This window comes from Anguilla rostrata, chromosome 2, assembly GCF_018555375.3.
Source record: "Anguilla rostrata isolate EN2019 chromosome 2, ASM1855537v3, whole genome shotgun sequence".
NCBI lineage: Eukaryota > Metazoa > Chordata > Actinopteri > Anguilliformes > Anguillidae > Anguilla > Anguilla rostrata.
The window spans coordinates 50,720,761-50,734,911 of NC_057934.1; the positions used below are offsets into that span (position 1 = coordinate 50,720,761).

Here is a 14,151-nt window from a genome sequence, read left to right on the forward strand (position 1 = left end):
GTTTTACCATTTTACAGAAATGTGTTAAGTCCCCTCCTTGAGTCCCCTCTTCTTCAGCTGTTAACAGATGAATGACTGGTGTTACCTGTTCCTCAGGTGTATCCTTTTGCATGTGTCTAGAGTCACAGTTCCTGTCTTCGACCACCAGAGGCCACCAGTTCCCCAGCCCTATTTTTTTCTATTTTGTTTTCTGTCTTTGGTCTCTGTTCCTTTTAATTGGTGTTTTGTTGGATTATTGATGTGAATATTGTTTTTTATTGAATGCCCAGAAAAGTTGTATAGGTAATTTATTAATCACATCCCAAACAACTTATACCATGTGATGTGTGTACTGTGAATTATTTGATATTAAATAAGCTGTGTTTGTATTCTAAGTCAATGTGGAAATGTCTTTGCAGCTTCTGGTCGGTGTTGGGGGAGAAGTACAAGTCTCTTTACCATTTTGTGACTGATAAAGATTGTTTCATCAACAGAGGAAAGAAGTTTGTACAGTTTGGAGAGGTACATTTTAGAAGATAATATTTTAGCAATTTCTTCAAATAAGGGAGGTGGTTGCCGGTTTTAAGTGGTCCTGATTTTAGATTTAATTACTGATTTTGGTATGAATTAATTTTTTTGGAAGAGGTGATGAAGATGTGTGATCCTTTTTGGTTCCATGTGCTGAAGAAACGTGGTGTTTTGCAGAGTTTTAAAATCGGGTGTGCCAAATTGGGGTGTACTTACTAGGTGTTTTTACTGGCTCTGTTAGCTGCCTTGTGTTGCTTTGGACACTGACATACCAAAGTGACTGTCAGACCTGTTTTATACATTGTTACCACTTACTGCTAATTTACTTTCAACTTAATATGACTAATTGATGTAGCTGCATTTGTAATTGCAATTTAGTTACTTTTTTCATATGCTGTTTCCATTATTTTGTCCAAACTCAACATACGGACATTCCAGGGCTACAAAGAATTGGGAGGTAGTTCACAAATCAGGATTACCCAGAACAGTTCTTTTTACTTCAGTCCACGTTACAAATTTTGGAGGGTTCCAAGAATCATATTATTGCTTCCAGTTTCTATAAATATATTTTGCAACTTGTTTGGCCAAGGTGAGTCCAAAACTGAGAAGGTTTCCTTGCAGGAAATGGAGATAACAAAGCACCTTTGAGTTAATGTTTATATAATGGTTTGTCATATGTTTTGAAGAAATAGTTTCATCCATTATTACGGCTTCTTGTGGATATGATGTTACATTACATTACATTACAGGCATTTAGCAGACGCTCTTATCCAGAGCGACTTACACAACTTTTTACATAGCACTTTACATTGTATCCATTTATACAGCTGGATATATACTGAAGCAATGCAGGTTAAGTACCTTGCTCAAGGGTACAACGGTAGTGTCCTTACCCGAGAATCGAACCTGCGACCTTTCGGTTACAAGCGCAGTTCCTTACCCCTTACCCTTACCCACTGTGCCACACTCCGTCCTCCGATGTTTTGAATTAATTTCTCTACAAACCACACCTGTATAAGCCCACATGAGTACTTTCCATGACTTGAATACTTTCCATAGCTTTATAGTGGTTCAGTTGGTAAAAGCACGTACCACATGTACTGGTGGAGAGCTTTATCCAATACATTGCTTGGTCAGAGGTTTTCATGAACTGAATTTTTTGTAAGTGCACAGCGGTTGTACTTCCTATGGAGACTAATGAAGTGTCTCACAGTCCACTTTATTCCCATTTTTATGTTAATAATGGAAATTCAGTAACACATGATATTAATTGGTCCTTGATAAGGGCTATGCAATACCTTCAAGTCTTAAATAGCATTTTCTTTATTAGCACTACATAAACGTTCAAAAATGGTATGGAGTACTGTCACCACTAATGAAGCAAGTTCACATTATAAGTACCAGTTTTTGGTTAATGACATAACTTAAGCATCCTTATAGGTGGTTTTTAGCAACTCTAACTTTGTGGGTTTTAAAATAAATGTGGATAAAGGCGTCAGACAAATGAATAGATACGGGTCCCTCTCTAGTTATGAAGGGATTTCCAGGACACAAACACCTGCTTTCCTGAACTGTGCTGTTGTATGTGCAACTGGGCATCAGCCAGCCTCTAAAATATATATTCCTAATATAGCTGGTGGAAGTCTTATTTCAAATGAACTGCCATCATCGTCTTATTTCCCTGCTTTTTTGTGTTTTTATGTACACATATGCATGATTGCTTTAAAGATGTTTCTGATGATAAGAGAGTGTAGCTGATGTACTGTAGATGGCCTGTTTTTAAAAAATGTGCTTGTTTTTGGACTGTATTTGATTTCCTGTGTGATAGTATCTCAAATCATGTTTTGCTGCATGCACATTATCAAGGAGGAAAGTGAGCAGTTTCGTAGTCACGCAAGGTTAAAGAAAACAATGGCAAGTTTTTAAAAACGGTTTTCAACAGAAGTAGAAAGTCTAGATTCAGAAAGTAAAAATATTCCCCAGTATTTTGTTCCAACTGTCTGGATTTTCTAAATAGCACAATTCCTCAGCTGGAAGGTAGAACTAATTAATGAAAATAGCTGGCTGAGTTCATGGGTGGAAGAAACACATGGCAGTACTTTCTGACCCCTGGACATTCCATGTCTGATTTTAACATTTATGATGCTAGAGCAGGAGATGGTACATTGTCCAGTGGGGGCAGCGGCTCTACTCAGGGAGTAGGGCACTGCAAACACAGGTTGCTTATTCTGGTATTAATAATGTTTTCAATGTTATACATTATCACACGCCAGTGTAACACCCCTGGGAGGGAGATGCGGCAGTGCCGGGGAACACCATTGTCTGTTGCTTGGAGAGAGAGAGAGCGCACCCACACAAACATGAAATAAAATAAACGCCCTTCCCCCTCACGGGTTCCAGGCAAAAACAATAAAATAAAATAACAAACTAAAATAACAATGACAAAAGAAAGCAAAACCGAGCGGCAACTTTTCAGTTCCCCGCTCGTAGCTGGCCAGATTTTCGCCTGGCCAGCTCCTCCCAGTTTTCAGTGTGTGGTTCACTTTTTCCCTGTCTTGTTAAAAGAAACTAAACTGAAATTAAATGCAACTCAAATAAAGAAACTCGCTCTCGGTGTTAGCTCCCGGTCTCAGCCCCAAACTGTGGAGAGCAGCACACCTTTAAGCACCTGGGCTGATTAGCTAACACAGCCCAGGTGCGTGTGCTCTCTCCACCAGCCAGCGCAGCCGTGACCAATCCGCCTTTCCTGCATTTATTGTGGGATGAGAAAGAGAGAGCGACAATTCCAAAAATAATAATAAAAAAAGTGTATCTTCAGACATTCCCCCTCACAGGCTCCAGGTAAAAATAATAAACAAAAATAACAAACTAAAATAATAAAGGTTTTTATTGTACGGTCAAGGTGGCTCCTGCTGCCACTTCTGAATTATCTCTATGGATGGTAAAACCCTGGTTTCAGCCCACTTTTTAGTGAGACATTCCTTTTCAGTGGTACTGTACTGACTCTCCCTGGGGTTGAGTTTACAGCTGATGCAGAGCACTGGTCATTTTTCCCTATCCACCGGTTAGGACAACACCACCCCCAGTCCTCCATCTGAGGCATCAGTTTACAGGAGGAAAAATTTTGCAAAGTCGGGGCTAATCAACAGAGGAACACCACACAAGCACGCTTTTATTTTCAAAAACGCTGCCTGGTACTGCTCCATCCACTAGACCAATCAGGAACCCCGTTTTCGAGTGAGGTCAGTGAGGGACTTGCGAGGCTCGAAAAGTCCAGAATAAATCAATAGTAATGATTTTCTAATCCCAAGAACGACCTCACTTGCTTTTTAGACAAGCAGCTATCGCAGCAGTTTTTATCACTGACGGGTTGACTCATCCCCGCCCCAGGAGCAACCCCAGATACCATACCTCCCTCCACCCAGATGCACACATCCCAAGGTTTGCTGTGAGTCTTGTGAGAATAATGATGTCAAATAAGCTTGAAGTAGCGGATGCCCCATGCAATCCAAATGGGAAGGTGACAAATTTATGTAATCCAATTTTTTGACACATGAATCTGGCAGTAGTCCTCAGTCAGACTGACCCAACTGGCTTGGGAACAAGCATAATGGGGCTATTCCAATTACAGGTGATTCCTCAATTACTCCCATCTCTAGCATTTTGCCCAATTCCTCCTGAACTAGTTTCTTTTTATTGCAAAATGTTAGAGAATGAGTGCTACACGGACAAAGATAATGGCAAAAAAAGGTGCTCTTTAAAAAGAAAAGGAAACATTAATGCATCAAAAACGGGTTCGTTTGTGCAATCTGAGAGTGAAAATGCTTGTGAAGTGCTTTGATTAAATTGGGGAGCCTCTTTTTTTCAGTTTTACCCTAGTGCATTGATTCCGTCTGCTGAGAATTTATTATTTCTGCTTGTTGATGAGTCAGGAATGTCCACTGAATATGAAAGGGTTTTTATTAAAATAAAAGGAATGGTTGAACATGATCAGATACTTCGTATTCTTCACAAACACACACAGCCAACATACCAGCATGGGCAGGGCTATTCCCTGCAGTTCGAAGGACAATGTAAAAACGTGAATTCATGAAAACAGAAGAATAACATGCATATAAGGCACGTTATTTTTTCCCCACTATGGAAAATATGGATTTAAACCTCAGAACACAAGTGTATAAAAGAAATACATAAATGAACCCATTATTACAGAATTCAAAGCAATCAGCTCCAGCCAACAAAAAACATGTTGATATTGCATGATTATTTGTGTCTGATAAACTGTATTGTTATGTGTATTTTTCTTGTAGTTTTCATTGTGATTTCTATTACTACCTGTACTCTTTTCTCTTTCTGTATGCAGATTACTGATTATCATAATGTCATACTGGTGTACCACATGTTAAACTCTTGTAACTATAAAAGAACTATACAAAAACATCAATAACAAGGCAATATAGTTATTTACAGGGAGTGTCTTAATTATCCTCATTGGCAACTTTAGTCACCCCTAGTCCACCCTAACGACCCTGCATTTGCTTCAGCTCAGGTAGGCGGGCTTTGGACGCCAGGGCAGCCTTGCGTGTGAAAGTGGTGCAGCGGGTGAAGATCTCCTGGTCCCTGGGCCGTGGTGGAACCTTGGGAGCGGAGGAGACCTTCAGGGGATTGAGGTCAGGACTGCTGGGGCTGAGCCTTTCCTCAGCGAGGCCACTATCAGTGCTGTGGAGCTCCACTATGCCCGTGGGGCTGCAACTGAGAGAGTCGCTGCCTGTCCAGCTGGAGTCATCACTGAAGCTGGACTCACTCCCCAGGCTAACCCCGCTCATGCTGCCCTTGCGGCTCTCGTTCTCTGCTGGGACAGGCGGGAGGACATGGCTCTGGTGTGGCTCTGACAGAATGTCCAGTGAGTGTGATTTTTTCTTGTTAACCGCACTGAGGCTTCCCTTTGGCAGGGGGGAGAATCGGTCTGAGTTATGCAGCTGTGCCATGTTAAGTGTGGAACTCCACATCTCCCTCTGGGCATGGACAAGTGGGTTGGTATAAGGTTTCAGGTACATGGAGGGCACATAGCCAGCTTTGCCCTTATTTCTGTGGGGAGGGAAAATGACAAAACCAAGATTAAAGGTGTAGAAATAGGCAGAGTTGCCCTTATTGCATGAGGAAACCTTGTGCTATTGTCGTGTAGATCAGAAAGTGCCTGCAACCTTCAGAGATCAATAAACCTGAAACAACAGAACATGGTTCTTGGTGGAATACATTTCCAAACTGTCACTTGTAGCTGGGTCTGAAATGGACATGTAGTCAGTGTTCTTAGTGCAGATGAGATGCAAAGACCCACATATATGTTGCAACAGAGCACTTTAAATGTCACCCTGGATTTTTCAGATTATCTGACATTTAAGCAAATCACTAGACAGTGAGCATACCTGATGAGCCACCAGCCATTGTCAGATTTTTGCAGCACCTCCACCACAGAGCCAATGTGCATAGAGACCTCGTCCTCATTTTTAGATGTATAGTTCCTGACTGCATTGTATAGTAAACCTACATGCAAACATAAACCAGAAGAAAACATTAAACATATTTGTTACTAGTTAGTGTTCTAAACAGTTCTCATCTCTGACTGCAAATACACTGTACAGACATTAATCATGAAAAAGAAATTCGCACCAAATCATGATTTTTGAAACTTGTCAGCAGTTGTTCGAAGGAATACATTTTAGGAAGCAAGGACGTTTCAACAAACAGGAAGCATGTATTACTAGACATCAAGGGAGAGAAACAAGCTAAAGCATATTCTGATTGCATCTGAAACTAATTTCAAAAACATAATGCCAAATTAATTCCTGGTTTCCCCCAATGTGCTTCTGTTGCACCAGATCTAATGGTTCAGTGAACGGCTCTCGGGTGCAGTTTTGGTGTGGCACAGAGCCACTCAACTTTAAATCAATCTGATGGCACAAAAAGATGGATCCCTGTATTGTGTAGTGTAACTGCAGTGACCTGCCCAAATTTGATACCCCTGATCAAGTACAAATATCCATGTACCTGCTGCAGGTGTCCCATCGTCATAGTCATCTTCTTCATCCCCATCCTCACACTTAACCAAGTAAGGTGCTGGGAACCAGGCCAGGCATTTGCCATCATTCTCCACCAGCCACCAACCTGAACAGAGAGATTTAATGTCAAGAAGACACCAGAGGCTAAACTGAAGGGGGGCTAATGTGTCAGATGGACCAAAGAGCCCCCCAACCTCATTAGGGGTTCAGCACTTTAGCTATCAAATAATTGGCCACACATGTTGTTACCCTTTCAGTCTCTTGACAGCAAGGGATAAACAGTGTTTATTACATTCATTCTTGTATAACATTTAACATTTTAAAGAGATAATTCCACCCCATAGCTCATTGCTCATACAAACATATAACCAAAATAATGAATCTATGCCATATTACCACCATAGTTGAACATTCATCAGTGATTGAATGTAAACGGTCACTTGAAAATCTATCACTTCTTTCAGCGAATCATGTGTAATACAAAAGCCCTGTGCCTGCAAAGTCTTGTGACAATGAAATAAAAGCCCTGAAAATCATAAAGTACTGCATGTTTTAAGAGGCTAACCTGCTTTGTCTTTGATGAGTACATCCACCGTCTCATCCACAGCCACTTTGAAGGGCCTGTTCTTGGTGTCCCTTGTCTCATATGGGGCCACACAGCGGTATGTTTCAGGCACATAGGGCTGTGTCACATTGCCCATGCTGAATCGCTTGCCGCCAATAGTATCCATTCCTTTATCATTGCTGTCTGCAATGTCCTCCAAGGGCAGAATCACAATGCTGTGGATAAGACAGACATGAGCATTCCACTTGCGTGTTTGCTGACAATCTTTTCACATCTTGGCATTCACCCTGGAAAATTCCATGACCAAATAATAATGTGCATTTTTGATTAATCAAATTAATCAAAAATGATCTCTGACAAAAAACAAACAAACAAAAAAAAAACATTTACATTACAGACTACTACTTCAAAACACACAAAATAACAACAACCTTTTATAACATGCCCTAAGTTGCCCATTTCATAAATCTGCTAGAAAGAGCACATACCTGTTCTTTACGAACTCTGGCTGCAGGTCCTGATGCTGTGGCAGGAAGAACTGGATCAGCTCAGAGCTCTGTGTGACGCTGGGCTCACATTTCAGCAGCTCTGTGCAGTAACTTTCCAGGAGAGACAGGTGACGCAATGATTTGCTAGAGTCCTTCCTCTGAGAAGTCTTTGTGTTCCTTGCTGAAATGGAGGAATGTAGCAGAAGAATTAACACTTTCGTTGAATGAATTAACAGGATGATGAGGTTTGTATAAAAAGTGAATTTACCTCTGAACCTTGGAATCACTCTCTCTGATGTGTGAAATGGGTTTTTCAAGGAAAACAGCTTTTTCAGTTGCTTCTGGTAGAGTAAAAGAATAAATGGTTTTAGACCCGAAAATTCCAAAGCACTGACTGTTTATTTCTTTAAAGTATGTTTAATTAACTTACATGAAGTTTCTTGAACTCCTGAAATGATCTGTAAACAATGATTTCGCTATGATCTGACCAAAGCACAGAGGTCATGAACATCTGAAAAAGATTAGAAAGCTGAATGTTAATTTGAATGGACTAGTCTACACTGGCTTTTTTCCATGTATTTACAGTAGCCTACACTTGGCAGTTAGAATGAGTTCCTATTTGGCTGCTGTTTAATCAAAATTGGATCAAGTTTTCAGAATTTCAAAATTTCAGTCAAAGTAATGAATAACTATTATAAATCTGCAGTGGCTTAATTTCAGCAAGAGCCAAAACTGTCACATACTCAGCTAAACTGGCTGCCATTATAGTGTAATTATTTGGTCACCGGCAGTTAAAGCTGCATGAGGTTCACACCTTGCTAGCGTCCTTTTGCATCACCCCAATAAGCCTGACAGCGGTTGGGAATCTTTGGTCGCTCATCTTTGTTTTCAGAAGAGTTGGCTTTATGCTCTGGAAGAGGCAAGTCGATCGTCTTTCCAGCGTTTTCACCACTCTCATGCAAACACCGACGAGTATATTATATAGTCTTTACTGTAGGCGTTGCCAAAGATAGATATGTATATTCCGCGAAATAGTTTAAGAAAGGCACGTGCACAGGAACAACAGCTAGTTGGCAAGAGGCCATGTAGGTACAATTACAGCAGTGTCAGTGGCATTTCGTGAGTCATTTAGCGCTGAGTGATATGTCTGATACAACTGGCTCAGTCAAAGTATAGGCTACTTCAAGTGGCTCCAATTAATTTACGAACGTACGATAAACTATAAACGGTAGGAAAAGATGTGTAAGTTGTGTTACGGTCTTCGTGTTAGTCACCCCTCTTCTCTCTTGTGCTTACACCAGAGACTGTAAAAACGTTGCGATACAATAGCGCCATTGCATCCCTGGTATATTTTTGCCCCACAACTTTTTGTATCTACCTGGTTTCTCTATTTACATATTAAGTTTACAGTTACATATTAAAGTACTAACAAAACTTGTGAAGTGGCTACGTATGTTATCATTTCAGTAGAGCTATAAGAAGTTCAGTCTGTCTTCAGGACTGGAGAGCTGTCAGCACATGGCAATGGCTTGTGTGACAAGAATCACATGTTCTTTTTTGATGTGGTTTAAATACATTTCACAGGTTGGTGTATAACTGGTATGACTTATGCAGCCAGATTGCAGACAAGATGAACTGCAACTATAATTCCTTCTAGAAACCTGTGTGTATGCACTTGCGTGCATTTGTTTAAAATAAATAAATACATAAAAATAAAAAAACAAAGTGTAAAATACTTTGTTACTTCTTACTCGTTTCATAATAAAGTTCCATATGATGATCATGGTAGTTATCTGCTTTTTCACACATCAGATTAGTTCAGGCGATGCACTTTTAAGAGAGCATGGTTTTTACTTTTTTGTCATCAAACCCCAATCCAAAGAAACGTTTCACAGCATCTTTTCTCTTAACATTATTTAACATGTATGTGTACACAATATCTGTGTTAGAAGTTAACAGTTATTTCTTATAAACACCAAGGTATTTCACCCCATGATGAAAGAAACCTTCTCTTGTAATTCCATATTTTCTGATTCATATTTAATTATTTGTTTAATCACGAGACCAGACCTCTGTTTTGGTATTCAAAAAATGACATGCCCTTTGGAGTCTTTTCCCAACCGGTAATTTATTTAGTATTTTGCAGACTTAATAAATCCATCTAGCAAGAGAGATGAATTAACGCCTGTCATCTTGATGTAATTTCCCAGTACTGATCCGAAATGGCAGGGGCATGCAGGTGTCTCTTCAAAGTGTAGGTGGTGAGTGGGAGCTGGCTGCAAAGACAGCTGCCACACTGATCTGAGGCAGCGTGAACTATGCAGCTGTGTGATGTGCAGCCAAATCTCTCTCTCACGTTCCTGTTCAAGGTCATCACTCAACCAAGCTGTCAGACCGTGAGCACAAGTCATCACCTGGAATAAGCACCACATCTGCCTGTACGGGCAATGCACCAGGAGGAGGAAGTTTTGCTTTCCATCACGTGCCGCTTACCGTGCTCCACAGGTCACCACTCTGCCGTCCCCTGGTCACTGCCAGCTTACGCATCAGTCAACAGTCTATGCACCTGACCAGTGGTCACCAAGCATTACCAAAACCCAAACATCAAAGGTAAGCAATATATAATGTGGTACCAACTCTAGTTTTGTCACTTTTCAGGTTTATTTGCATTGCACAAGACAAACACCATTACATAAGAACATAATTGTCAGAGTCGGATCCATATCCAGAAGCCAAGCTCCAATAGTCATAGACCTAGCTGGAACGAATTTTTTTTTCTTTCTTTTTTAATTAAGCAAAACAAAACAAAAAGCAGAACACAGGCTGTTCTGTGTGGTTGGCACTTGTTTGATGTTCCTTCGCTGTAAAATGAATATTGTTATAGATGCAAGAGTGAAGAAGAGGAAACAATGAATTCCCCATTCTGTCTGTAAGCAGTACCGGGGGAAGGGAGTTAAACACAAAGCAGACGGACGATGTGCCACTTCATGGTGCCAATATGTGAGTAAGCGAAAGCTACCTCCTGGTGCCATTGCCTAACTTTGTTGCAATGAGGCTACTAGCAATGAGGTTACTAAATACATATGCAAACTAGACGAGGTAAAGATGCAAAAGAAAACAGCAATAAAATTGACAATATGTTTGTGAATGTGCATGCTTGTTACAGAATTTCGCCTTGCTTCTATCAAAGCAGGCTCAATAGCAGGTTGAAAGTTGTGACCCAATATATAGGCTATATAAAAAAGAAAGCTGCTGCCTACTAGCAGTGGCTTGCAAAGGTTCCACTCCACTAAGCTAAGCGAAAGCTAACCCCTATGCCACTGCCTGATTTACTGTAATAGAGGCGGGTATATAAACACACAAGCTGGACTAAGTAAAGATGCAAAAGGAAACAAAGCAATAAAATTAACAATGAATATCCTAGAATCATAATGCCATTGACTGACAGTACTCCTACGAATGCACAACAAGACGTGGTGTCTGGTGAACTGAGAACTGCCAGCTTGTGAGTTTCTAAATGCGAGTAATGGTATTTATAGAGTGGACTCAGGGGAGGGACCTTGGTTGTGTCTAGCCTATCACGCGGCAGTGGCACGTTCCTTTCTGCATTATACACATTCAATTCAGATGAAATATGCAATGTGTTACTCTGACTATGGATATTAATCCATAGTAATATCATTCTCCTTTAAAAGTGGAAGGAGAAAAGTAGCAACCCTGAGCCAATCCTGTTTGTGCAGTATATTGATGTGGAAGAACCAGGCCCTGACAGGAAGTACCAGGAACAGACCCCAGGTATGATGCTCCAACACCTGAGGAAGCAGCAGTAGCAGGACCTCCAGCAGGTGTGGTCCCAGTACCTAGCCTTGTTCTGTCCAGTGCCAGGGAAGATGTGTGTTATCACACACAGCATTCACCTGCAGGACCTGACCCCAGTCTGGCAGCGTGTTCTTTCCATACTCTGTGTTCTTTCAGTACGGATGTAAGGAGTCAGGCCGAATAAGTAGGCCTAAAGCTTCAGCTGTAGTGCCACCGGCACATTCTCTGTGCTGTGTTCACAATTTCAAACTCAGCATTTGTTTCATGGTTCTTGCATTTGATTGGAACTGCAGCAACTGGGTTTAGCTTGTGGTTAATAAGAGTAAGTACTCTACTGAGCACTTCAGCTCACCACAGTGCATGAATAACTGCTTACTGTCTGTGTATTGCACTTTGTACATGTATCTATGCTAAATTACACTTCCTGACGTATTTACTACCCACTCAGTATCTGCGGCTACTGCTGTTGGAGTATCTGTCTGTGTCAGATCTGTGTCCAGAATTTCATCATTCTGGGCTGGTTCCACACTCACGTGCGACAGACTGCCACCCAGTGATTTGGCTTGTGACAGTAGGAACATACAGAGCCTTTAGTTGGGTATTTTCCTTGATTCCATTTGTGCTGTGGGTGTTTTCTGCAATTTTGGCTGCTCTTAGATTGGTTTCCTGATGCTTGCCTCTGAAGAATGGGTCATTGACTGTGTGATGGCTTTCTGAAAAGGCTCTGTACCTTGTTCTGACAGACACCACAGACACTTGTCAATCTTCCTCCCGGACAATTTAAATTTATTTTGTTACATTTCAAATTCCTGCAGAATTTAGCTTTAGCCAGTATCAGGTCCTCATCCTTATCCAGCTGTCTTTTCTAAACTCACTTGCTAGTTTAGCATGTAAAAAATATGAATGCCATTTAGCTAGCTAGTGTGAAAGATAACAAGCAGCACTGAAAATGCATTTGAGCACAAAAATGGAGCATCGCGTAGTTCTGGCAGGTCACGAGAGTCAAGCGCTCCGGCCGAATCAGCTGATGGCTCAGCTGAGTGATGTTCGCCTATCACAGTACATTCACTAACAGGGCGGTCTACTTAAACAGCCTCCCTCTACTCATTCGGCTGCTCCTCCTGCATGCAAGCGCTGCACGTTGCTTCGTAAATCGGCGCTTCTTCCTGCAATCCAGCTAGCCTACGGCACGTTGCCAGTCTAAACCAAGTCTACTTGCTACATGTTAGCTGCTAGTCTAAGCTCACAGCCTAGGCACTATGAAGAAATCTCGCTATTCATTTGCATTGCTCCTTACCTCTAAGCTCTAGCTGCAGCAGGCAGGCGATCCATTTCGGGGCCAGCCACGCAAAGCGTTGTCTAAGCGGCTTATTCCAAATATTGAGGATACCGGTGCACTGTCCTCACTGCTAACTGGCCAGGGAGCTTCATTCAAGGAGCGCTGCTTTGCGGCGGCGCCGCCCTCCATGGAGGACGCCATGTTCAAGCCTGGAAGCTGCTGCCACGTCCATATCTGCTAGCTGCAGATTTTGCCGGGTAATGTCATCAACCTTATTTAATTTCTGCTGAGCTCTGAGTCTAGCGTAAACGCATAATATACAGTGTTGCCAACTATTTCTATAGAAAGTAGCTATGGCCTCCTCTAAAAGTCGCTAAATTGACAACACCGAATATACACGTTCGATTGCTGGGACGTCTCACAGAGGGGCTGGTTCCACGAATATCGCAAGTCTTTCGCTAAAAGCGGAAACGTTCCAACATATGCGGGCACAAGTTAATGGCATGCTTATTGTCGAGTTTCTCACCACCAGAGTCAAAGCTAGATGCGTCACTGCTAAAGAATTCCTGGCGTGAATGTTTTCGGCTACCTTCCTGAACGCAGTAGAATTGGGTCGTAAGCTACATCCTCTACTTGATCAGATCGGGGTCTTCCAATCAACCGTTTTACGCGAATTTGGGGTTCGTGCACGTAAATCTAAGCGGAAATGTCTGAATTGAGAACGCCAAAGTTCTCACGCTTGGCTGAGATGGGAAAAGTAGGCGTATCGATAAAGAATCTTTTGTTCATTACGAACGGCTGACGGATTAAGGACAGTCGCTAACACGCAGCTACTAGATAGCCCCATGCCTACTTCCTGGTGTAAACGGTTATTCCGGAAAAATTGGGCTGCGAGACGGCAGTTAAACTCTGGCTGTTATAGGTTTGGCAGATTGAACATGGGCGGCAGGGCGTGTTGCAAAGAGCTGAGATGTCTAAATTGTTCAAAGCTGCATTCTACCCTTCGCTGAATCGCTACACTACAATGAGTGTTGGACTGTTACCGGCAAGTAGGCTACAGCCAATGTTGTAAATGCAAACCAGCTTCGGCTTCATCTTTCGGTTTCTGAAAGTTGTTCTCCACTGATTCACGATTTGCGCTTAAAAAGCCGGTTCCCTATCAGGACCCAATCATCGCGACAGAAAAATAAAAACATTAAATTCATATTGGTGTTAAATCTGCGAGGATACAATTTGGTTGGCTATCTAATTTAGCTGTCAGATCACGATGCTGAATGTTTAGGGATTGCTAATGTTTATTGTAATGAGACAAATTAGGCTAACGTTGTCTTATCCAACTGGTTCTCTCAATATTGTGCTGTTGCAAGACGCGAATGCGTACGTTCCGCATTCATAAGTGTATCGTTGTATTCCATGACACCTAAACGGGCGTTT

At 41.7% G+C, this 14,151-nt stretch overlaps 1 protein-coding gene across 1 annotated transcript; it reads right to left on the reverse strand.

Annotated features, from left to right (window-relative positions):
* Positions 1-4,449: 4,449 nt before the first annotated feature.
* LOC135248350 (NADPH oxidase organizer 1-like) lies at positions 4,450-8,514 on the reverse strand. Its single transcript, XM_064322881.1, has 8 exons — positions 8,434-8,514; positions 8,050-8,130; positions 7,888-7,960; positions 7,620-7,800; positions 7,132-7,346; positions 6,556-6,672; positions 5,934-6,051; positions 4,450-5,595 (listed from the first exon to the last, which is right to left on the reverse strand). The coding sequence occupies exons 1-8, from the start codon at positions 8,497-8,499 to the stop codon at positions 5,028-5,030; spliced, it is 1,419 nt and encodes a 472-aa protein (XP_064178951.1). The 5' UTR covers positions 8,500-8,514; the 3' UTR covers positions 4,450-5,027.
* Positions 8,515-14,151: the final 5,637 nt, after the last annotated feature.